The 27340-nt window shown below is 38.8% G+C and overlaps 1 protein-coding gene and 1 long non-coding RNA gene across 2 annotated transcripts in view; one reads left to right on the top strand and one right to left on the bottom strand.

Moving 5' to 3' along the window:
* LOC121377387 overlaps positions 1–13128 on the bottom strand; it is a 38234-nt gene extending 25106 nt beyond the window's left edge. Inside the window, exon 1 of the long non-coding RNA XR_005958611.1 lies at positions 12926–13128. This is a non-coding gene — a long non-coding RNA (uncharacterized LOC121377387). The remainder of the gene's footprint in view (positions 1–12925) is intronic.
* A 68-nt stretch (positions 13129–13196) lies between these two features.
* The window catches only part of LOC121376972 (exostosin-1b-like), a 148998-nt gene continuing 134854 nt past the window's right edge, over positions 13197–27340 (top strand). Inside the window, exon 1 of the mRNA XM_041504785.1 lies at positions 13197–14203. Coding sequence (XP_041360719.1) covers positions 13308–14203 — 896 coding nt within the window. The 5' untranslated portion in view covers positions 13197–13307. The remainder of the gene's footprint in view (positions 14204–27340) is intronic.

Below are 27340 nucleotides of genomic sequence, written 5' to 3'. Positions count from 1 at the left end.
CCACATCTGAAGTGATGAATGATGCATGTTAAGTGATTCCACTGCCCATCTAAACAGTGCAATAGTTAATTGGAGTAGGTACCACATCTGAAGTGATGAATGATGCATGTTAAGTGATTCCACTGCCCATCTAAACAGTGCAATAGTTATGTTTTGAGGTACCCCTCTACATTTTACAGAAGATGGATAAACCTGAGTGTCAAAAAGTAATTAAATATTTAAATTTAAAGAAAACTAAGTGGAAATAAATTCATGCAGACATGACAAAAACATTAAGAACTCGTCTATTGTACATTACTATACAGCAGTGGTGAATTGATTTCAAATGGTAGAAAAAGGCACTGGAGAAAAAATCCATGCTCTGTCCTTGACACAAACAAGTTTGTTTTGTTTGACAATACCATTAGAGCACATAATGGCATTGATTAATTAATCATCAGCTATTGGATGTCAAACATATGGTAATTTTGACTCATCAGAGAAAACCCACTACATTTTTCCATTAGCAGCAAGGGATCTTTCATATGCACTTTTCCACAGACAGGAAAGGACATACCATGGACTTTGACCAGTTGTGGTGCATTGATTGGAAAGAAAGAAAGAAAGAAATGTTTTATTTAACGACGCACTCAACACATTTTATTTACGGTTATATGACGTCAGACATATGGTTAAGGACCACACAGATTTTGAGAGGAAACCCGCTGTCGCTATTACATGGGCTACTCTTCCGATTGGCAGCAAGGGATCTGTTATTTGCACTTCCCACAGGCAGGATAGCACAAACCAAGGCCTTTGTTGAACCAGTTATGGATCACTGGTCGGTGCAAGTGGTTTACACCTACCCATTGAGCCTTGCGGAGCACTCACTCAGGGTTTGGAGTCGGTATCTGGATTAAAAATCCCATGCCTCGACTGGGATCCGAACCCAGTACCTACCAGCCTGTAGACCGATGGCCTGCCACGACGCCACCGAGGCCGGTGATGATTGGAATGAGAAAAAAAACAGTCCGCTGAATGGATACACTGAGGTGGTCGATCCTCCGATGCAATCATGTCAGGCGAGCACTCAGCAGACTCAACTAAATCCTGACCTGTCCTTGACACAGACATGCAGGACAGGTGAATCGGACAATTAGCCTGTATCCAGAACTAAATCCTGACCTGTCCTTGACACAGACTTGCAGGACAGGTGAATCGGACAATTAGCCTGTATCCAGAACTAAATCCCATCCTGTCCTTGACACAGACTTGCAGGACAGGTGAATCGGACAATTAGCCTGTATCCAGAACTAAATCCTGACCTGTCCTTGACACAGACTTGCAGGACAGGTGAATCGGACAATTAGCCTGTATCCAGAACTAAATCCTGACTTGTCCTTGACACAGACTTGCAGGACAGGTGAATCGGACAATTAGCCTGTACCCAGAACTAAATCCCATCCTGTCCTTGACACAGACTTGCAGAACAGGTGAATCGGACAATTAGCCTGTATCCAGAACTAAATCCTGACCTGTCCTTGACACAGACTTGCAGGACAGGTGAATCGGACAATTAGCCTGTATCCAGAACTAAATCCTGACCTGTCCTTGACACAGACTTGCAGGACAGGTGAATCGGACAATTAGCCTGTATCCATAAAACATCAGCGGAACAAATTCTGCATGGTTATCTAAATATGAATAAAATGTCTGCAAATAAGTACCAAGAATGTTAACGGCTAACTACAAATGGCCAAAATGCAAATATCTCGACATCTTCTGCAAAGGGGGGGGGGGGGGGGGGGGAGAGAAGGTAGCTCAGTGGTAAAGCACTCGATGCACAGTCGGTGGGCTATTTCTCGTTCCAGCCAGTGCACCACGACTGGTATATCAAAGGCCGTGGTATGTGTTATCCTGTTTGTGGGATGGTGCATATAAAAGATCCCTTGCTGCTAATCGAAAAGAGTAGCCTATGAAGTGGCGACAGTGGATTTTCTCTCTCAATATCTGTGTGGTCCTTAATCATATGTCTGATGCCATATAACTGTAAATAAAATGTGTTGAGTGCATTGTTAAATTAAAAAAAATCCTTTCTTTTCTTTCTGCAGGGTGATCAACTTTCCCAAATGTTTCTAAAAATCTAGAATTTGTTTCTGTATTTGGAATTCTGGAATTGATGTCAAATATCTGGATTGAAAACAAAGTTACCATAAAAAAAAAGATGTTAAAAGCATCTAATTAGTGGATAATACCACTGTGTTTCATTGTTAACTAACAATTTAACCAAAAAGTCCTAAAAAAAAATTCTTAAATTATTATAGTTAAGAACGAAACAGTGCAAGATTTATGAATTTTACAGTTAACAAATATTTGCAACAGAATGCTGAGCAAGCAAATATATAGCAACAGAAACAAAGACATGAAAATTAAAAGTGCAAGAGAACAAACTGAAGTTTTTGGATTCCAAATTCTCAACCGACTCACAATACAGCATATGGAGTGAGTTCGATTCCTAGAACAGACACTGGACACTACATACGGTAGCACATATGACATCAGTGGCGGATCCAAACAATCCATTGGAGAGGGGGGGGGGGGCAATGACATGAGGCGGAATGCCAAGGGAACTTGGGGGAGGTTTGGAAGGGGATCATAAAAAATTAAAATTAATATATATAATAAAATTATAACTGTCGCAAAATTTAGGGGAGGCAGGCCCTTGGGACCCCTCTTGATCCGCCTCTGAACATAACATAGCATTCACATGACATCAGGGTCTGGTATCACTTGTAACACTTACGTCAGACGTACACCATACTTAATGTGTGGCATATGTCTGACGTAAGTGTTACAAGTGCTTTGTGTTACCGGGCCCAGAACCTCAGTTAATCAAGATAAACTTTGAGCGAATCTTGATGAACTAATCAGAACACGACATGGTACACACAACAGTAGGCCAACTTGAACATGGCATAAAAACGCAAAAGAACCTGAAGTAACTAAACCTGAACATGACATAATAATTATTTAATCGTACCGGGAAGTCTACACTAGTCAGCGAAGTTTTTAATTTTTTGCTTGGAGCAAAAAGGGGTTGACTCCCAAACACCCTCTGCACCTGTGTGTGTGTGTGAGAGAGAGAGAGAGAGAGAGAGAGAGAGAGAGAGAGAGAGAGAAAAGAAAGAAAGAAGTGTTTTATTTAACGACGCACTCAACACATTTTATTTACGGTTATATGGTGTCAGACATATGGTTAAGGACCACACAGATTTTGAGAGGAAACCCGCTGTCGCCACTACATGGGCTACTCTTCCGATTGGCAGCAAGGGATCTTTTATTTGCGCTTCCCACAGGCAGGATAGCACAAACCATGGCCTTTGTTGAACCAGTTATGGATCACTGGTCGGTGCAAGTGGTTTACACCTACCCATTGAGCCTTGCGGAGCACTCACTCAGGGTTTGGAGTCGGTATCTGGATTAAAAATCCCATGCCTCGACTGGGATCCGAACCCAGTACCTACCAGCCTGTAGACCGATGACCTGCCACGACGCCACCGAGGCCGGTAGAGAGAGAGAGAGAGAGAGAGAGAGAGAGAGAGAGAGAGAGAGAGAGAGAGAGAGAGAGAGAGAGAGAGAGAGAGAGAGAGAGAGAGAGAGAGAGAGAGAGAGAGAGAGAGAGTCTCAGAGACAGAGTTCAGTGTCAGTTGCGTATAAGTAACAGGGAGATAACTGATAGCCCTCACAACTGTGGAATGTTCACCATGTCTCGTTATTAACATTATCAAAATAATATTTTAATATTCTTCTTTTAGGAAATTATCAAATTCAGTTAACGACTTAAAGTTGCATGCAACAAAATGAGGATGAAAGTCAAATTGATGATTTCTAAAACAAATTGCCAGTTGAAGTTGTATTTACATTTACATTTGTGTTAAAAGTTAAAGAGACTGTCGTAACCTACGTTTGCGCGTAAAATACACTGAGTCAAATAAACTGTTTCATCTTGGCTAATTAGCAAATATGACAGAAGAACGTGTTAAATAAGGTATTGTTTTTTTTATTGTATGACGTCCAAAGAAAGAATAGGAATAAATGTTGAGTTAAAAATCTGTTCGATGCGCCCACAGCATTCGTTAAAACCACAAACAGTCAAAATGGTAATTCACAAGTAGGATCGTCTGATGAAATCACAGATTCAGCAGAGCGTATGCCCTCCAAGAGTACCCACAACTGCAAGGCAACAATTTCTCGTTGACTGCCTGATATGTGTAAAGTCTGCATTAGGGATACGGCGTCGTTTCACTAATGAGGCACCAAGTTCCTGCAAAGTCTGTGAAGGGTTCCTGAGAGTGTACAGACGTCTTCCCAGCACATCCCAGACGTGCTCGATGGGATTCAGGTTGGGCGACATTGAAGGCCAATCCATGACATTGATGCCCACGTTCCTCGGGTAATCCCTTGTCAAGATGGCCGTGTGGGGTCTGGCGTTGGCATGCTGAAAGATCAGGCCTGGACCAGGAGCTGCCATGAAGGGCACACGTTCCTAGGCCAGCACCTGGTCACGGTATGCAGCAGCGTTGAGGTTGCTACGGATGACAAAAAGTCGAGAACGTCCAATCCATGACATTGATGCCCACGTTCCTCGGGTAATCCCTTGTCAAGATGGCCGTATGGGGTCTGGCGTTGTCATGCTGAAAGATCAGGCCTGGACCAGGAGCTGCCATGAAGGGCACACGTTCCTAGGCCAGCACCTGGTCACGGTATGCAGCAGCGTTGAGGTTGCTACGGATGACAAAAAGTCGAGAACGTCCATTTCCACAGAAAGCACCGCAAACCATCACACTTCCGCCTCCGAATCTGTCAACTTCACGGACACAACACCAGCAGCATGACGTTCACCACTTCCATCTCCAAACCCTCTGCCTGCCATCGGCAAATTGCAGTGTGAATCTTCATTCATCACTAAACACGACTCTATTCCATTCCCTCCGAGTCCACACACTCAGATGTGGTCTACCTGGTCGGGGGCGATCAGCTGGGGTGCCCGTTTGTTGTACTCGTGTTCGCAGATCATAAATTGCCTGTCGACTGCAACCCAACGCTCTTGGATCAATCACTGTCGGTGGACCCATTGGGCTATTTCTTGCTTCAGCCAGTGCACCATCAAAGGCTGTGGTATGTGCTCACAGTTGACGTCTTTATATTAGGCCTACACATGCAGTCAATGAGGAGGCGTTGCCTTGCAGTTGTGGGTACACATAGAGGGCATACACGCTACTGAACCTGTGATTTCATCAGACGACCCTGCTTGTGAATTACCATTTTGACTGTTTATGGTTTTGACGAATGCTGTGGGTGCATCGAACAGATTTTTAACTCAACATTTATTCCTATTCTTTCTTTGGACATCATACAATAAAAATATATTTTATTTAACACGTTCTTCTGTCATATTTGCTAATTAGCCAAGATGAAACGGTTCTGAAGTTTTTAATTTTTGTATTTTTGTTTTGTTTTTCTGTAAGTATGAATTGGGTCTCAGCTTCAGGAAACATTCAAGCGATCAGATCACTGGCGTAGGAAGCGGGGGGGGGGGGGGGGGGGGGGGGGGGGAATGCTTTATATTTGCTTTATAATAGTGTAAAAGTGTGTAAATATAAAACCCCTCACTGCTCAAGCAAAAAAATTTAAATAATAATAATAAATAAATAAAAAAAATTCAACAGCCTACATTTGCCGGTACTTACTACAATAATCTGTCTGGCAGAAACGTGTTTGAACTGCAGCAAACAGAACAGTCTTTTTAAAACATTTTGGTATGGGGAGGAAAAGAAGTTTATTAAAGTTTATTTTGTTTAACGACACCCCTTTCATATACTCACCAAGCAAATGTAGGCTGTTGAATATTTATTTATTTTTTTTTTTTTTGCTTGAGCAGCGAGGGGTTTTGACTGTCAAAACCCACCAGTGCACACGCGCCTTGTTTGAGCTTGCCGAAGGCAAATAAGCCGAGCTCTCATATAGAGTAAAAAGTTTGTTTTGTTTAACGACACTACTAGAGCACATTGATTTATTAGTCATCGGCTATTGGATGTCAAACATATGGTAATTCCGCCATATAGTCTTAGAGAAGAAACCCGCTAACAGCTATTGGGTGTCAAACATTTGGTAATGTAGTTTAAGAGAGGAAACTCGCTACATTTTTTCCCATTAGTAGTAAGGGATGTTTTATATGCACCATCCCACAGACAGGATAGCACATACCACGGCCGTTGATATATCAGTCGTGCCCTCCAAGTTGAAGGCAGATTATTATATAGGTGACCACACAGAAAACAAGTTGAATTTTAACTCTCAATCCTGAAACTGAGGAGGTGGTGACCGCCCACGCAGACCCAGTGTCTCTTACACCTGTGGTGGCTATTAACACGGGTCGCGTGCAAAGAGTTCCCCCACTTTTTACACGGTTTGACCGGACAAGAATCGTCTAGACACGAGAACCACACGGGCATTGTTCGCGGCAGTAAAGCAGTAGAACTGTCATATCAAATATTCACGGTGGGGATTACGTTGTAACAGGTTGGGCGGTTTTTTCACAAGGTGTATGTGTTAATTCGCCCACAAGAGACCTAGTTCAATGAAATGAGGCGAAAACATCGCCGACAAAAAACACACCACTGCCTGTTTTACGTGCCCCTATAATATTAATAGCGGGTGGCAGACAACCTAGGCTGGTATGTTGTGCTGTAATCGTTCCCTTGTGGTATCACTGTGTGTACGTTGAACTGATTGACAGCTCGATGGTGATTTCTTGCACGTCAAAATTTATAAAAAGAAAGAAAAAAAAGTTTGGTTTCTTTTGTTTAACGACACCACTAGAGCACACTGATTTATTAATCATTGGCTATTGGATGTTAAACATATGGTAATTTTGACAGTTATAGAGAGGAAACCCGTTAAATTTTTCCATTAGTAACAAGGGATCTTTTATATGCACCATCACACAGACAGGATAGCACATACCACAGCCTTTGATATACCTATCATGGTGCACTGGCTGTGACGAGACCAAAATTTATAGAAACTGGTGTTACCACAGCAGATACCCATTTACTTTAACCTATGTCCTCGACCAAAGAAGAAGAAGAAAACGAAGAAAAAAGAAAGAAGAAAGAACGATGAAAGAAAGAACAAATATATAAAGAACCAAAGAAAAAAGAAACATAAGAAATAAAGAACATGTACCCGAACAACAAACCAAGTTATGTTTCGACCTATAAAGAGATAAACAGTATCGAGTTACAAAAATCTACCCTATATCAACCAATCTGCACTTAGCCAGACGGTGCCCTGTGCTCAGTGGCGTGTTCAGGAGGTCGAGCGCTCGCGATCAATTTGACTGGTACCATCGTCTGCTTTAATACCACACCCGTTTACGTTAGATGATAGTCCTCGTCCTTCCCAGCATGCCTTAGTTTTTCACGGGTCAGACATATTGTGTAATACAAACGAATATCTACAGTACGGTTGATACACATTGAATGAATACACAATGACGGTTTGTTTAACTACACATGTATATATCAGCACCTGTTCCAAGAATCAGAATGTATTCAGAATGTGTGTGTGTGTGAGAGAGCGAGAGAGAGAGAGAGAGAGAGAGAGAGAGGGGGGGGGGGGGGGGGGGGGAGAGAGAGAGAGAGGGGGGGGGGGGGGGAGAGAGAGAGAGAGAGAGAGAGAGAGAGAGACGCCATATTATAGGCTAGTCCTGCAATAAAGCAGCAATTGGTATTTATTTTATATAATTTATATGCACTTTCCCATAGACAGGATAGCACATAGGGCCAACTAGTGAGACTGGTTGAGATAAAAAAAAAAAAAAAAAAAAATCCAGTCAACCGAGGGGTCGATCCTGCAACCCGTCGTACCTAAGACGAACGCTCAACCAACGAGCTACACATACATTCTACTCTGCCTGCCACACAGTTTCACGAATTCCCTTGGTATACTGAATACCAAAAGAAACGCAAATCAAGAGTATGGCATTTATGCTTACTTTGCAATAAGAAATTAGAATAGGCTATTTTTAGTTGATTACAAACGGAATATCAAGCTGTAATTATCATGAATCTTAGTGCATGCTGATATCTTCTCTTTTTAAAAAAAAAACTAAATTAGTATAGTTACACTATTAAATTCGCGTTTGTGTTGGTGTTTGGTATATTAAAGTCGCAGACCCTAGTTTCAAGCCGTGAAAATTGACACTAAATTCGGTTAATCAACAAATCTGTAACACATTTAGATTAAAGTTACATTATCTGGTTACCATATTATAACATCATGTACAAATGTGAAATACAAGCTCAAATGCACTTTTTAAAAAGTCGTGTGTATTCGCTATGAACGGATATCGTCAAACGTATACGCTTGATTCGTCGCCTTTGCCGCCATAGCTCGGCAAAGCACAAACGACAGCCTGTTGTCAGTTTCATTTAACACGTGCGTTTGCCGATTTCAAATTGTAGGGTTCGTCTCAAAAAATTAAAAGAGAAATCTTGCGCTGTAGTTAAAACCGGTTTGATCTTGACAACGTATTATCGACAGTCGTACCTTCCTATTTCAGAATTGATATTTTATAAAGTGTTAGTAGAACTTTCAAAGTTTAGTTTGTATACTAGTAACACATTAATCATGTATATATTTTTAAAATAAAATATACTAAAGTTGACAATGAACGTTTTCACTTCTTAATTTTACGTGTTAAAATCGACAAATTCAAATAAATATTATTTCGTTTGGAAAGGGTAGAGTTGGGGGGGGGGGGGTTGTTTAACGACATCAAAGATAAAGCATATTGATTTAATAATCATCCGACCCCATACAACCGTAAATAAAATGTGTGGAGTGCGTCGTTAAATAAAACATATCCTATCCTTCCTTCCATCTGCTGTTGGATGTCTAACATTTGGTAATTTTGACATATAATCTTAGAGAGGAATCGGGTGCATGTGCAGGGGGGAGGGTATTGGAGGTCGAAACCCTTACTTGCCCAAGCTTAAAGAAAATTGAAATGTATTTTTTGGGGGGAGCATGGTCCCATATAAACTTCGCTTAACACAGTCTATAACCCCAACCCCACTGAAATCCCTGCACACGCGCCTTGGAAACCCGATACATTTTTTTTTAGCAAGGGATTGTTTATATGTACCATCCCACAGACAGCATATCACATACCATGGTATTTTTGTATACCCGCCGATGGGGATCGATCCTAGACTGACCGCGCATTTCCAAAAAAACACCTTTTTAGGTCTAAGTAATGAATAAAAATAACAGTCTTGAAAAATGTTACGTAAATCAAACACAGTACTCTCTTCCTCTACCCCTAGAGCGGTACGTAATTAGTAACACCCCCTTACATGTAACGCGTATGCCAACAGCTGGCCACTGTCAAAATTTCAAGGCAAATTCCCCACTCACCGACCCCTGGAAAGGCGTTGTACCATACCTCTATGGATATAAATATGTTTTGGAGATATGAGACGACCCCTCAATCAAGACAGTTAAATTTGTTTAAAAATTGCGAAATCTCACGTGATCTCTTGTTGGGGAATTCTATACTTGTGATAAGCCAATGAAAACCGAGATCGGTACGAGCCCGTCAAAAGTGTTCCACTTTCAAAATCATGACTTTGTTTTTGACCTGGATAAGCCAGCGTAGTGAAACCAATGCGGAGTACGGCGTCATATATGCACCAAACGTAATTGGATTTTCTGTTCTATATGCTTAAATAATAAAAATATTTCAGGGAATGTAGTTTTAAGTTACAGCAGAGAGAAACAAGAGAGTCTGTGACTTTAAAACGAGGAAACACCCTTAAAAAGTAGCTTAGAGCTCGACTCCATAACCGTTACTCCTCAGACATACGTGCGTTTTTTTAAAATATGAAAAATGCGTTTTGTAGCATTAAAATCACCCTCCCCACAATATATATATATATATATATGTATATAAACCATCGCTGCTGTTATAAAATGGTGCCACATGCCCCACCCCCCCCCCCCCCCCCCACACTCCCCACGCTTACTACGTCAGTGAGAGAGTATCAAACTATGATATAGTTTAGTCATCATGGCTGGTACAGTGGTGCGGACGAGCCCTATTCTGTTTATAAACTCGAGTTATTTAGAAAGATGTCTTCTTGTTTTTTAAACCTTCAAGTAGAAAAGATTACACGAAACCAAGAACTAGTTCACATTGGCCTAACCATTCCTGTCCGTTGATCACGTTACCCAGACGTGACGTCACGCAATGTATGTCATCCTATTTTGGTGAATCATGTTTAGTTTTATAACCTAAACCGGACTTTAATAGCGAACTACACATTGCTATAGCAAGAATTCCTGTAATTATTTTATTAATATTAACTGAATTTCAACAGAAAATATATTAATACTTTAAGTCAAAACTTTTTTTTTTACAACGGGACTCCCAATGCGAAACAGATTTTTCTCAACGAGTGAATAAGCGGTGATTCCCAGAATGAAAAGATAGAAGTTGACCCGGTGTTTGCCAAAATAGTGCCCGCTAAAACAATACTACATGAAGTGGTTTCAACACGTAACAAACTACCAGATAAGTTTTTATTATCTGTGCCCCAAGTCAGAGTCGATACAAATTTATTGTTTGCTTATAATATATACAATTAACACACGTCTACACATGCAATCAACACATGTACCAATTATCTAGAGCATACCAATTTCAACTTTATTTCCCTGCTTACATTAAATTAAGGTTGGAGCACGCTGTCCAGGTCATTCACCTCGACTTAATAGGCTGTCAGCAGACCCTAGTGTCAACCAGTGAAAATGGACACTAAGTCTGGTTGATCTGCAAACCTGTAACACATCTAGATAAAGTTACAACAGGGTTAAACAAGAGCCAGATTTCGAAGGGGAGAGGGGGTATGCTACTCGGCACTCGCCCCTTGCATAAACGTACGAGACGGGGCAAAGGGAGCGTCAGCCCCCTCCCCTCGTGCTGGAGCAAATCCTCAAATTCGGGGAAAAAACGATCAATAGATAACTTGCCTGAAACCTTTTCACTATGTAGTGCCATAATTCTACGCACAATATTAGTTATAAGCCATATAAAAATGCGTAGTGATTTGTTTGCAACCCAAAATAGATGTTTGGCATGTATATATGACAACCAAAATACAAACAAACAAAAACTAAATATTACTATAAAATTCTGTCCCAATATTACCTGGCTATATGTTAGTTTGGCAGTAATGTTAATATGAAGTCAGTTTGTTTTGTTTAACGACACCACTAAAGCACATTGATTTAGTAATCATCGGCTGTTGGATGTCAAACAATTGGTAATTTTGACATATAGTGACTCTTAGAGAGGAAACCAGCTACAATTTTCCATTAGTAGCCAGGGATATTTTATATGCACCATCCGACAGACAGGATAGCACATATCCCAGTCGTGGTGTACTGTCGAGAAATAGTAATGTTAATATGTATATATATATATATATATATATATATATATATATATATATATATATATATATGTTATTCGGATTCGGGAATTTTCGTTTAATTCGGACAAAAATCATCCTACGCCCCTCTCCCTCCAAAAAAATTAAATAATAATAATAATTAAAACAAAGAAAAAAGAAAAGAAATATATATATATATATATATATTTTTTTTTTTTAAATAGCCTGTACGCCTATGCCTGCGTTCAGAGATCTTAAAATTTCGCACCCCGGCACCCTTTCCTTGATTCCTCGCCCACATTAAAAATATAAGAAATTATTTTATACTGATTCATAGCTTCGTAGCCATATTTCAGTTTTATATACAAATATCCAAACATTTTAGATATGACGACCATGTATCTGGTATACCGTAAGTACTTTTCGGGACAAACTAAATAGTAAATGTATATCTTTTTAAGCAACATTTCCTCTCACCACTAAGTAGGTCAACTGGAGGCGCAACCGTCTGAGATTAGATTAACAATTTTTAATTTTTATATAAAAAAAATTGAAGTTTCTCTGGACATACAAAAAAAAAGAAAAAAGAAAAAAAAGAAAAAGAAAAAAAAAGAAGAGAAGTGCTTTGAAGATTCAAGAAATTCTCCCTCACTGTCTGTTTTGGCTATGTTAAAGGTAGTGATATGAGTTGTGTTACCTATTTATTTATTTATTTATTTATTTATTGTGTGAGATAAGCATGTGCCCACCCCTCCCAAATGTCTTGCCATCATCACTTCTGATTATTATATCAACTTGCCTGATTTTTTTTTTTTTTTTTTTTTTTTTTATTTTTTTTTTTTTTTTATTATTTTATTTATTATTTTTTTTTTTTTTGTGTTATGTTATCTACTTAATTGCCTCTCGCTTTAATTTATTTTACTTTACTTTACTTTACTTTACTTTTTTCCATTTTAATTTTTTTCCACCATTGCATTTCAGCTCAGGACACAACGACGGATTTCAGATGAGGATGAAAGTGAAAGTGACAGTAGTGACAGTGATAGTGATAAGAGCGTGTATTTACTTGGAATCAAAGGTACAAACGAGACATTCAAAACAAACACAGGAAGGACAGTTACACAAGAAATAGTAAAGAGATACAATCTAAACCCAGACAGAAAACGTAATTGGTTCATGGAAACCAAAAGGTACAAAACAGAAATGGCTTTAAAAAAATGATATACAAATACAGACATTATGGAACAGTGATTGAAACACTTAATTAATGTAATATACTGAAAAGAACTTAAACAGTAATAGCATACAATGTTTATACTCACCTTTTCATAATAATACATAACTTGCACATTTAATTTTTAATAATTTATACTTACCTTTGAACAAGCAAATTAAATGATGTAAATAATTGTAAATAATATACTTACCGGTTCGTTCCGAGGTTCTGTGAGGCGTAGGGCTGCCAGAAGTCCCTGTTGTTTCGTGAATCTGAAATAGAAAAAATAAATTTTTGAAACTGATTTTTTTTTTTTTTATACATTTCTGATTTACATTGCACAACAAATCTCTCTCTCTGAGATTACAGTATCGACCAATGAGGCAGCAGGAACCATTAGGTTTATAATATTTGTTCCCGGACACTTTTGTCGACGGGGTGTAAGTCTATAGGGCACCTGCTCTTGAACAAAGATGGCGACATGAAGTATTCGTGAGTCGAAGCTATGGTAGAGTTTCCGGGATTTTCTCCGGGTTTAGTGGTGCAGCCAAAGAGCAGAATGACACATAGCTGTCGGTGATTATCAATGTTCGATGCAGGCCATAAAGCGGTACATTCTGGTGTCCATCTGCGGAATTTTAGCTCTCGTCGGTTATTTGAAGTTGAGCATCTTTCATAAACATGCTTTCCCATTGGGCACCAGAGGCGAACGCCACATTTTCCTTGATTCAAACGAGTTGGAAAGTTTCTCCGCGGATTTTATACAGTCACCCAGAAATAGGAGGGAGACGACATCACAGAACAAAAAATCGCGATGTCGAATGGAGACGTGCTTTGATTTCAACCTGTGCAAAAATGGATTCAAGGTTTATGTGTATCCGCTGGATACCTCACACCGTTTGTCGACTACCTACTCTAAGATCCTTACATCTTTCCAAGAGTCGAGGTATTACACATCCGACCCCAACGAGGCCTGCATATTTATTCCTTCCATAGACACCCTCGATCAAGATGTTCTTAGTCAAAATTACATTCATGATGTACAGACCAAGCTTCATAACCTGCCTCATTGGAACAATGGAAAAAATCACATAATATTTAACATGTATTCTGGGACCTGGCCCGATTATGTAGAAACCATTGGCTTTGACATTGGTCAAGCGATGTTGGCCAAAGCCAGTTTTTCAATCGGCCGATATAGACCAGGATTTGATATTTCGTTCCCATTGTTTGCCAAAGATCACCCCCAAAAGGGAGGAGAAAGAGGCTATTTGACTCTTTCCTCCAACAATATTCCGTCTTCGAGGCATTACTTAATGGCTTTCAAAGGAAAACGTTACCTTACTGGAATAGGTTCGGAAACTCGCAATTCTTTGTATCATATTCATAATTCTAAGGATATAGTATTGCTGACCACATGCAAGCATGGGAAAGGCTGGCAGAAGAAGAAAGACGCTCGTTGTGAGAAGGATAACGCTGAATTTGACAAGTAAGATATTAATTAAATTATATAATAGTCAGGGCTAGCTCTGGCACTTACCAAATTAGCCAATTGCGAATTCTGAAAGTGGTTGGCAAATTTTATTTTAATTTGGTGAAATAATTTCATGTAAAAATTGACATTTTTAAGAAAGTAACTGGCGATTTCTGCAATTTTTAAAGTTTAATAGACAATTTGGCAAAACATTTTGCTTACTCAGAGCTAGCCCTGATAGTTCAGCAAGCGCTTGTGCAGGGGGATCAAGACTGGTGAGGGTTCGGGCAATACAATCCCCTGAAAAATATATCTTAAAAAAAGAGTTCGGTTTAAGCTGGGTGTGGGGTGGAGGTTTGGAAGCACATACATGTGCATCATGGGCAAAATCAAGGTAAGCCGAAGATCACTCCTTAAATGATGCCAGGCGAACACTTGTGAAGTTTCAAATGGAACTTATTGCAAGGCAATTAATTTACAAAGTTTTCCTAAAACATTCCAGGCGAGCGTGGAGGGTAGCAGGAGTAATCACCCGCCTTTCCGGGTAATTATGTGATACTACCTACACCCTAGAGCATTATGTCTTTATTAAATGGCCCCTAATGCCAAATTTCAAAGTCTGGCTTGTACTAGGTAGCACAGTATATTTAAAATCAGTTAAATATTATACATGTATGTATTATACCTATCACATTACAACAATACTGAAACTTCTGTGGCAGGTTTGGACCACTGACACAGTGTGCTTTATCACTCCTAAGACCATATTGATCCAGATTCCTACTTACAAATATGTAGTGTGCAGGCTACGATCACTTTTCCAGTTAGAAAGAAAGAAGTGTTTTATTTAACGATGCACTCAACACATTTTATTTACGGCTATATGGCATCAGACATATGGTTAAGGACCACACAGATTTGTTTAGAGGAAACCTGCTGTCGCCACATAGGCTACTCTTTTATGACAGGCAGCAAGGGATCTTTTATTTGCGCTTCCCACAGGCAGGATAGCACAAACCATGGCCTTTGTTGAACAAGTTATGGATCACTGGTCAGTGCAAGTGGTTTACACCTACCCATTAAGCCTTGCGAAGCACTCACTCAGGGTTTGGAGTCGGTATCTGTATTAAAAATCCCATGCCTCTACTGGGATCCGAACCCAGTACCTACCAGCCTGTAGACCGATGGCCTAACCACTACGCCACCGAGGCCGTTTTTTTCCAGTTAGAGGGTGGAATGTAGCCCAGTGGTAAAGAGCTCCCCTGATGAACTTTTGCTCTAGGATTGATCCCCATCGGGGATGGGGGGTGGGTGGGGAGTAGGTGGCTCAGTGGGCTATTTCTCTTTCTGGTCAGTGCACCATGACTGGTGTATTAAAGCCGTAAAAGGCTGTGGTATGTGCTATCCTTTCTGGAATGGTGCATATATGAAAGATCCCTTTCTACCAATGGAAAACTGTGGCGGGTTTCCTCTCTAAGACTGTATGACAGAAATACCAGATATTTGATAACCAGTAGCCAATGATTAATATATCAATGTGTTCTAGTGGTGTCGTTAAACAAAACACACTTTTTTGTCCAGTTCTCAGAATGTTCACCGTTAGGGAAGCCACTGGGTGACCCCACTTTCACCTGTTATACTTAAAGGCAATCAGCAGCCATTAATATTGAACATGTTTTGAGTACAATATAGCCATTAGCCAGTTAACAGAGACATTTTTTAGTCAGTAATAAACAACTCAGTTTAGAACCAATTGAATCTTTATGCTTCCAGTATGGACTACGGTGTAATGAATCGGGTAAACCACAGTAAAATTCATATGCTATACATGGATTGCAAGGCACAATATTTCATAAGAACCGTTGTTCTGTTCGCCTGTTGGTTATGAAACTTTAAATCACAAGAACCGTCATTTGGTTACGTGATGAACATTCGAAAATTAAAAGTACCATATATCAGTAATGAAAGTGAAAATCAGTTTGTTTTTAAATACATTTGAACCACCTATGAAACTCAGAACCGTAGTTCAAGTGTTTTAGGATTAGGTAGGTCTAACTCGTCGTTTACGAGAACTATATTCACGTAACCGAATAATCGGTTACCTAATTAAAACTCATGTGAACTGACTTCCGATTACCTAAGATTTTGAAATATTGTCCCCTGGACTGAGATATTTTTTAAATCCAGTTTTCCTAGACATTTTTATAAATAAAAAGTTAGTTTGTTTTGTTTAATAATGGCAACACTAGAGAATCATTGATTTAATTTATTTTATTAATCATTAGCTATTTGATGTCAAACATTTGGTAATTTTGACACACAGTCTTAGGAGAGAAAATGTGCTGCAGTTTTCTATTCTAGTAGCAAGGGATCTTTTATATGCATAGACAGGATAGCACATACCACAACCTTTGATATACCAGTCATGGTGGATTGGCTGGAACAAGAAATAACCCAATCAGGGCCAACTGACGAGTTGATTCTAGACTGATCGCACATTGTGAGCACTTTAGCATTGGCCCACAAAAGACATTTCATAAATGAAAAGACCTGTTTTGTACAGTGGGAAATTTATAAATAAAGACACCTCAAATGTTTGGAAATTCCTACAACTAACTGGGGAAATTGTAGTTTCATTCATCAGACAAGCTCGCCAGTTTGTAAATATTTTGTTTAAATGTCATCTTTATTTACCCAGATTTATTGAAATAAATTTCTATATATCAACAGCTGCCATAGATAAATGCATCTTATCATAGACCTCATATCACAGTTGATACATCATTGCACCTCTAATTTGGATGGTGTTATTAAATAGTATGATAAGAAGCAGCCATAAAAATTCTACGATAAAACAGGGCTTCTAAAAAAACATTGTATGGTTGGGGTGGGGTCAGGATATTCATATTTACAAAATAAGACTTAAATGCAACATTTCACAAATTGTTTTTCACTAGCCGTCGGGCATGACAATAGTAGTTATTTACTAGCCCAACATTGAATATCACTAGCCATGGCATGATGGGAGTGGGGCTACCATAATCTAAAAGCCGTGGATAGAAGTACATAATTGTACCTGTAGACTTACTGTTTCACTTTATCAGGGGGTTACACTGGAAAGAATTTTGTTTAGATTTTGGTTACACAATTTCCATGAAAAATAGTAAAAAGAAGCTAAATTAAACAAATATTAAATATTAAACCACTTTGTATAATCTATTCTTATATAGGCCTGTGTAGACTAGTAGTACTAAGGAAGTACTGGTACAGATTTTCCTGTTGCTATGACCTGGACGTCCATCAATGCCAGCGGTTGCATAATCGTGTGGTCTTCTCAAACAACACATGGTAAAGTAAACACAACTTGTTTGCTCTGACTAATTCTGTACACGATGTAACCCAATTGCAGACTACACCAAAATACAAAGTGTGACACCATACAGGGTTTGAAAAAACTCTCCTGTTTGACAGCCCTCTAGAGAACTGATTTGCTTTAATTCTGTTGCTTGATCAGGAAACTACACTACTATTACTAAGTGTGACACCATGCAGGGTTTGAAAAATCTCCGCTGTTTGACAGCCCTCTAGAGAAACTTATTTGCTTTAATTCTGTACGTGTACATAATGTATTTCTGTTGCTAGATCAAGAAACTGCCAGTATACTAAGTGTGACATCATGCAGGGTTTGAAAAATCTTGGCTGTCTGACAGCCCCGGACTGGTTTGCTTTAATTCTAGATACACAGTGTAACCCTGTTGCTAGATCAAGAAACTACACAAGAATGCTAAGTGTGATGCCATACAGGGTTTGAAAAATCTCATCCGTCTGACAGCCCTAAAGACTGGTTTGCTTTAATTTTGTACACAGTGTAACTGTTGCTAGATCAAGAAACTACTAAGAATACTAAGAGTGACATCATGCAGGGTTTGAAAAATCTCATCCGTCTGACAGCCCTAAAGACTGGTTTGCTTTAATTTTGTACACAGTGTAACTGTTGCTAGATCAAGAAACTACTAAGAATACTAAGTGTGACATCATGCAGGGTTTGAAAAATCTCATCCGTCTGACAGCCCTAAAGACTGGTTTGCTTTAATTTTGTACAGTGTAACTGTTGCTAGATCAAGAAACTACTAAGAATACTAAGTATGACAGCATACAGGGTTTGAAAAATCTCTGCTCTTTGACGGCCCTCTAGAAAGACTGGTTTGCTTTAATTCAGTACACGATGTAACTCTGTTGCTAGATCAAGAAACTACTCAAGAATACTAAATATTACTATGTGTGACAGCATACGTCCCTCTCTAGAGAGAGAACGGTTTGCTTTAATTATATACATTGTGTTATCTAATCAGTGTTGTAAGTTACAGACTGACATCAAGAGTAGTGATTTATCTGTGATACCCTAAAGCTACGTGGTAGTACAGGTTGTTTATCTTATTTTAATGTGAAAATTACCTCACTATTGTCCGTGGGACAATTTCCCCAGCAAACTGCCCAGTATTACTGTTGGACACTTTATAATGTATATCCAAATCTTCCCTTTGTGGATCATTTGTTTTTCCCATTCCGACTAGTACTCCAAGACATGAAAGGAGCCCTTTTGCTACCCCACTAAAGTGGATGCCATTGGGACCAAGACAATTGTCCGGTTTAAGAGGGATCTGGTTTAGGGAGGTTACATTCTATATTGGTTTTTAAAAAGGGACTGTAAAACATCCGATTTTGATGGAATTCTGGTTTACAGAGGGTCTGGTCTTGAGAGGTTTCACTGTAAAAGAATTTTGTCTATTTTTATTTAAATTAGAAATCTTACAGATTTATGTACTTGTATGTAGCTCTACAAATTAATGTCTGCTTATTATACTGGAAATCATGTACATAATCATGCTGGAAAATAGATTTAAAAGTTTTGTTTAGCCCTACTTTAGTTTTAAGTTCAGTTTACTAAATAATAGTAAAAATTAGATATGACACCTAAACAGCTTAACTGCAACATTTTTTTTTTCACTAGCCATTGGGCATAGCAATATTAGTTATTTACTAGCCCAACATTGAATATCACTAGCCGTGGGAGTGGGGCTACCATAATCTAGAAGTCCTGTATCCTGTATATATACAAAATTCAACATGAAGACTAGTTAAAAAATAATCTTGCATTAGTTTTTTGTTGAATTTATTATGGATCCATTCAACTGAATTTTTTTCTCTCATTCCAACCAGTGTACCACAACTGTACAAAGGACGTGGTATGTGCTTTCCTGTTTGTGGGAAAGTGCATCTAAAAGATCCCTTGCTGCAAATGGAACATGTTTCCATTAGTAGCAAGGGATCTTTTAGATGCAACATTCCTCTCCCATCCCAAACGGTGTGCCACAATTGCTATATAAAAGGCTGTGGTATGTGCTGTCCTGTCTGGGAAAACACATATAAAAGATTCCTTGATGCATTAGAAAAAAATGTAGCGGTTTTCCTCTAATGACTACGAGTCAGAATTACCAAATGTTTAACATCCAATAGCCGGTGATGAATTAATCAATGTGCTCCAGTGATGTCGTTAAACAAAACAAACTTTAAATAAGTTAACCAAATTCAACTTCAGATACTGTTTGGCGATTCAGAAAATAAATCTTGCATAAAAAAAAATCATAGTAAAATTCTTGGAAGCGCTCTTGACGATTGAAAAAAAAAATTGCTTAAGAGCAGTTTGACTGGTAAGAAATATGAGCTGTAAATGGTTAAATTAGTGAATGAAAAAAAACATGCTTCCAGTCTGAAGCCAGATCAAATGATTGAAGCAGGCGTATAGAAGTGCAAGTTTCTGGAAAGCTGTTTACCGTATTTGATCCAACAAGAGCTTGCAGATAGTACATTCATGGTATAAGTTGACCCATAGTTAGCTTGAATCACCTCCAGCCCTACCCCTTATTGATATTGATATCATTATCAATAAGGGTTAGGGCTAGAAGTGACTTGACCTAACCCATTTCAGGCCAATTGTGTTACCGTATTTGACATAATAAATGCACATATGACATTAACTAGACATTTTCAATTCAGTTAAAAATCGAAACCAAACCTGTGGTAAATAGAGCTCAGTTTGCGAGTGCAGGCAAGGTTCTTTTGTTGTATGGTGAAAAGAACTTTGTATACAGAATAAGTCCTTAATTGATACTACTAAAACATTATGTTAAAATTTAATGAAAGTCACTTTGCGTAACCATGACGGAATAAGTAATTCAACAGATCTGCAATAAATATATGATTGAAAACTAACGAATCTTACTTACCAGTACATAAATAACATCATTGACCAGGACCATTGTGATTTTTTTGTTAAATACATACTGGTGAACTTTTTTTACTGGGTTTTGGCAAGAAAATGGCCTACATGTGACGAGAACAAACATGAAATAATTTGAGGGTACATATTAAAAACAAAACAGACCCTTCTTGGTTGTTATGGATTTGAAATATTTTGTAATTGGACACTGTATTTTTTTTACACAGTGAAACCTCTCAAAACTGGACCCTCTGTAAACCAGAATTCCCCCAAAACCGGATGTTTTTCGTGGTCCCTTTTTAAATATCTGTGCAGAAGAGAACCTCTCTAAACCGGATACCTCTTAAAACCAGACTTTTTACTTGGTCACAAGGGTGTCTGGTTAAGAGGAGTTTTACTGTACATTTCTTGTGTGCTTTAACAAGTTTTAAATAATAAAAACAAAACTGATCATAAAGTCCCACTACTATGTGGTTATGGGTTTAAATCTTTGGAAACTGGGCACTACTTTGACACATTTTTAACAGCAAGTATCTTAAAATTAAAAAAATACATCCATTAATTTCCATGTTCGATCTACGTCGGTGGGCCTATTAGGCTATTTCTCGGTTCCAAGCTGTGGTATGTGCTATTTTGTCTGTGGGATAGTGCACATAAAATATACCTTGCTACTAATGAAAACAAATGTTACAGGTTTCCTCTCTAAGACTATATGTCCGAATTACCAAACATTTGATATCCAAGCCAATGATTAATAGATCAGTGTGCTCTATTGGTGTCGTTAAACAAAACAAACTTTTAACGATTAATTTCCAAGATTTTAAGGTACCCTATTTTACTCTGTGTACCCTTATGCCCAACCTGTGACCCCCACCATGGGATATTAAATGGAGTAGTTGCTACATTAACATGAAAACTCCCAGTAAAGATATACACGTAGCTAGATACTGTGGTCATGTTCTCTCTGATCTGAATTGAATCGTGTAAATTTGCATATATGTAAATTGAAAGGAGTGGCAGTCGCATGTTGTAAATGTTTTCACACATTACAGTTGTCACTCTGCGTGTTTGTGGAGCAATATTCACGTGGGTGTGCGCCATGCAGCTTACTAGTGTATAGGTATATAATAATGTTGGCTCAGTGCCTGGAGCTTATGCGGTTGTATTACTTGTGTGTCGGTTTTCCTATGAACTTTAAATGACTTATAAATGTGTCTTAAATATTGCGTGAATTGAAATAGTTTTGTTTACAAGTTTTGTATGAATTCACTTTCTTCAGGCATAATCATGAATGATATACAGTAAAGTACTCTTGTAACAAACCAGAAGGGACCATGATAGTTCGTTCGTTATAGCAGTAGTTCGTTGTACATATTTGCACAAGTTGGTCATTGATATATATAGGGAGATAAAATGGGACTTTACGATCAGTTCGTTCTGTGCAATAATTTGTTCTAAACGTACTTTACTGTATATTATTTAAGGTCGGACACATGCAAGTGTATTTTATTTGTGGGTTTTTAAGGTGTAGTTAATGGCTATGAAGCTTTATGGTAATTGTGTCATGCAAACATGTAATTAAGAAAATGTCCATGACAAAAAAAAACGTGCTGTTGTAAAAAAAAAAAAAAAAACCCTGAAATTTAGGTTCCGTGGTTTTTAAGACGTAGTACCAGAAACGATCGTTTCCGTGACCCAGAGCTAGCCCTAAGATGATGCAATGCTTGTGGATGTACAGTCTTAAGTAAAAGAAAACCAAGGGACCAACACGGTGCTAAGTGAGTTGTGACATTAAACAAATTGCGGGGGCGGGATGTAGCCCAGTGGGAAAGCGTTCGCTTAATTGATACACAGTTGGTCTGGAATCGATCCCGGTCGGTGGGCCCATTGGGCTATTTCTCGCTCCAGCCAGTTCACCACGACTGGTATATCAAAGGCCATGGTATGTGTTATCCTGTCTGTGGAATGGTGCATATAAAAGATCCCTTGCTGCTAATCGAAAAGAGTAGCCCATGAACTGGTGACAGCGGGTTTCCTCTCTCAATATCTGTGTGGTCCTTAACCATATGTCCGACGCCATATAACCGTAAATAAAATGTGTTGAGTGCATCCTTAAATAAATCATTTTCTTAAAGAGGTTGTTGTCTTGACATCTTTTGGGCGTTTTTGTCTTTCAAATTGCAGTCTAGTACAGTTTGGAGAATGCTTGCTTTAGTGCCCGAGATGCTTGCATCGTAAGATTGAATCACCTCTTTTGACCCATTCTCAGCCATGTTGGTAGGTAGTTATTGACCCATTCTCAACCATGATGCTAGGTTGTTATTGACCCATTCTCAACCATGTTACTAGGTTGTTATTGACCCATTCTCAACCATGTTGGTAGGTATGGACTCATTCTCAACCATGTTGCTAGGTTGTTATTGACCCATTCTCAACCATGTTGCTAGGTTGTTATTGACCCATTGATCCCCCCTGCCCATCCTAACCAGTCCCTCAAGACTGGATTATCAAAGGCTGTTGTATGTGCTGTCCTGTCTGTGGGATGGTGCATATAAAAGATCCCTTGCTACTAATGGAAAAATGTAGTGGGTTTCATCTCTAGGACTGTGTCAAAATGACCATATGTTTGACATCCAATAGCCAATGATTAATAAATCAATGTGCTCTAGTGGTGTTGTTAAACAAAACAGACTTTCCTTGTAGACCTTGTATCAAAAATGACCAAGAACTGGATTTGCAAAGCCTGTTTTTGACTTACAGTGTACGTATGTGTAACTATGCTTTAACATCTGCTTTTAAGAAATACAGACTTCGAAAATTCGGCCTTATGTTTGACCTCCAGTGGCTGATGATGAACAAATCAATGTGCTCTAGTGGTGTTGCAAAACTTTTAACTTTGAGCCAACTTATGGCAGGGGGGGGAAAAGCCATTTCACCAGCTAAATTAGTGCCTGATATTTTGTGAGACACATTTTGTCTAAATCCGACATTGCCAGCATATTTCCATGAGATAAGCAGTTACGAGATATTTATGATAGCAATGTGCATTTCAGCAGTGTTCTATGGTTCCAGTAAGTATGTGAGCCAAAATATCAGTTTTGTGGACAGTGTACTTAATAAAAGTTACATAAATAGTTGTGTAATTTATACTAGTGGCAGCTGAGAATATATGCTAGTACTTCAATTTTTATTACTAGTTTTATTTTATTACATAACCAAATAGCACATGTACTCGTTTGATGATAAAAGTAAATTTTATAGACAGCCAGGGTTTAATGGCGTGTAAAATTTTGTACCATAAAATCTTGGAAGTTAATGGATATAGTTTAAAAAATTTTTTATTAGATGATAGTAAAAGAACTGCTGTTTAAGATTTTTTAAAGCATATATGAAATTCAGTGTCCAATTTCAAAAGATTTCAAAACCATAACCACCTAGTATGGGTACTTATGGTCTGTTTGGTTTTTATTATGTATCCTCAAAGTATTTTCTAGCATGAAGACTGGCAACCTCAAAACCAGTTACGAAAAGAAAAAAGAAAGGAATGTTTTATTTAACGACGCACTCAACACATTTTATTTACGGTTATATGGCGTCAGACATATAGTTACGGACCACACAGATTTTGAGAGGAAACCTACTGTCGCCACTACATGGGCTACTCTTTCCGATTAGCAGCAAGGGATCTTTTATTTGCGCTTCCCACATGCAGGATAGCACAAACCATGGCCTTTGTTGAACCAGTTATGGATCACTGGTCGGTGCAAGTGGTTTACACCTACCCATTGAGCTTTGCGGAGCACTCACTCGGGGTTTGGAGTCCGAACCCAGTACCTACCAGCCTGTAAACCGATGGCCTAGCCACGATGCCACCGAGGCCGGTCACCAGTTACGAGGACTTCAGATTAAGTCTTGATGGCAAACCACAACATTGTGGTGTTCCTTGTACAGTTTAGGGGCAGGCCGTAGCCTAGTGGTAAAGCGCTGGCTTGATGCGAGATCAGTTTGGGATCAATCCCCATCGGTGGGCCCACTGACCTATTTCTCGTTCCAGCCAGTACACAATGTCTGGTATATCATAGACCGTGGTATGTGCTATTCTGTCTGTGGGAAGGTGCATATAAAATGTAGCGCCTTTCTTCAGGTAACCTTCACTGAATTATTAAGCTTTAATTATTTTAGAATAACTGGAAATCCATTTTTCCACAACTCCACAATCCACAACAAATTTATGTAAATTAACAACATATTACTGCAATAAACTAAAAAAGACTTTGATGTTCTCGGAATACAGCAAAAAAAACCCCAAAAACCCCTCACCCTAAAAAACTAAACGAAAACAACCCTGTTGTGAAAAAATTATTAAGATCTAAAGCCCTAATATGAAAAGTATTTACACTTATTATTGCATTAAGTGAGACCTACCACACACATACATAATTTGTACACTTCATTACCACGGTAAAACATACACTTCATTACCACGGTAAGCTTTGTGGCAGGAGCTGAAGCATAAATTTAGAGTCTGAAATTGTAGAGCTCCACATGTACACACAGCAGACTTGCTCGCTCGCCGGTGGGAAATACATTTGTATTTGGAAAAGATCTGCACATCCGGTCTGGTCCATGATAGATGCCCTTGAGCTGCTGTGATTGAGCTGTGGGCTCACCAGACCTGCAGTCAGTGTTAATTTAAACAGCTGCTAATTGACTGGTTACTCTTGGGAGTCTGTGGTAATTGGTGTCATGATTAGGCCATCAGACTTGAGGCCGGTGGGTGCTGGGTTCACGTCCCGGTATTGGCAGTCAGTCACTACACAGAGTTCTTTTTCACAAATCGCTAGAAACTTAACACTAACCCATTGTCCTGGACAGACCGCCCAGACAGTTGGTCCTGGACAGACCGCCCAGACAGTTCAGGTGTGTGTCCAGGACAGTGTTCTTGTCCTTTTCCTAGCATGATACTAAATAATTATTGGTACATCAGGCACATGTGCAGAAATTTATGTGGGAGGGTTGGGGGGGGGGGTCTAGACTGGCAAGCAAAGTTTATATGTGGGGGGTGGGTTGCATCATGCTCCCCCAAGTAATATATTTAAAAAAACAGAAGAACATTTGCTTGAGAGGAGTTTAGACACTAAATAGCCCAATATGCTATGGGGGCATTACACTGTAAGCATTCCTTTCCTTTTCGTTAATAAATACATCAAATAAGCTATTGTGAAACCTTAATTCTTCAACTTGTGTGATATCCCACAGGTAACTGTCAGCCCGAGCAAAACCTTAAAAAAAAAAAAAAAAAAAATTCAATCCCTGCATCATGTTGCTACTTGTGATGGGAGTTTTATATGAACGTGAATGTTTATTGCCAGCAACATGTTCCCGACAAAGCCTCCAGTGGAATCGATAACCATCAGCGTGTTATTAACGTGTTATTAACGCGGTGTGGAATACAGCATTATTACATAGCCGCTGGCAGGTAACACCTGTTTACATATTTATCATATTCCCATCTGTTGATGATCCACTGTATTTGATCATGCAACACTTGCACTTGTCAGATGTGCTGCCAGTGGATGTCACACTCAATATGACACTCGCTACTCAAGTCTTGACACTGTTGGCTCAATCTGACATTGTTGGCTCTGTGCAGGCAGTATTCTGTTTTTATATATTGTAGTACGATTAAAGCGGATGTTTTAGTGATTTTGTGTGTCAGTGTGCTGGCTTTTGTTATCAGGCCATCAATGAAAAATTGTGATTTGCTTATTCCATGTTTCAAAATTTAATTTGTAGGCAGAATTAAATTGATTAATTTTTTTTTTTTTTTATATCTATAAGACCCATGATTTATTTTTTCATATGGAATTTAAAAAAAATTTGTTATTTAAATACCAATGAAAAAAGAAGAAAAAACCCAACACCCTTCCCCCCCCTATCAAACAGGCTTTGTAATAAAGAACTACGTCTGTTTTATGAGTTCGTCTGCTTATGACACACCTACAACCTGTTTTATGCACAACACCACATATAAAGTGATTTATGTTTTATATAACCTTACGTACTTGTTTTCATTTTTTTTTATTTTATTCTGCTGCTGAACATGTTTTCCTGTTTGTATGTTTTTGTATGGGTAGTCTGTCTGGGTGGGTGGGCGACTGAGAAGAGAATTTAACAAAGCGACTCTCTTCCATGTATCTACGGCGTGCAATTCTTTCATACCACTGGCAGGGGGTCTTTTATATACCTGTATAGGTGCACTTCTCCGCAGACGAGATTGCATATATACATGTATTCCACCAAGCTGCACACGTACTATAGAATTTTGGTTATAATGGGGACATATTTTTATACACTTCCGACTGATACCCAACTTAGCCAATGTGGGCTATTTTGTGTACTGGGTTGTGGTTAAACATTCATTCATTCATTCCAATTCCTGTTGATGGGCCCATTGAGCTATTTCTCATTTTAGCCAGTGCTCCACAACTGGTGTAACAAAGGCTGTGGTATGTACTACATCTGTATCTGTCTGCATATAAAAGATCCCTTGCTGCTAATTGAAAAGAAGTGGCGACAGCGGGTTTCCTCTCTCAATATCTGTGCGGTCCTTAACCATATAACAGTAAATAAAATGTGTTGAGTGCGTTGTTAAATAAAACATTTCGTTCATTCGTTTGTTCATTGATTCATTAATTCATTGATTGATTCATTAATTTATTTAACCATTAATTTATTCAAGAGTAGCCCAATATTGGAGGCAACAGGTTACCTCTTCATTATCTTAGTAGCCCTTAACCGTATGTCCAACACAGTATAATCGCAATTAAAATGTGTTGAGTGCTTCACTAAATAAACGATTCTTTCCTTCC

The sequence above is a fragment of the Gigantopelta aegis genome, chromosome 7 (genome assembly GCF_016097555.1).
Source record: "Gigantopelta aegis isolate Gae_Host chromosome 7, Gae_host_genome, whole genome shotgun sequence".
NCBI classification, from domain to species: Eukaryota; Metazoa; Mollusca; class Gastropoda; order Neomphalida; family Peltospiridae; genus Gigantopelta; species Gigantopelta aegis.
The sequence above is the reverse complement of the archived record's forward strand: the minus strand, read 5'-3'. Positions and strand labels throughout refer to the sequence as shown.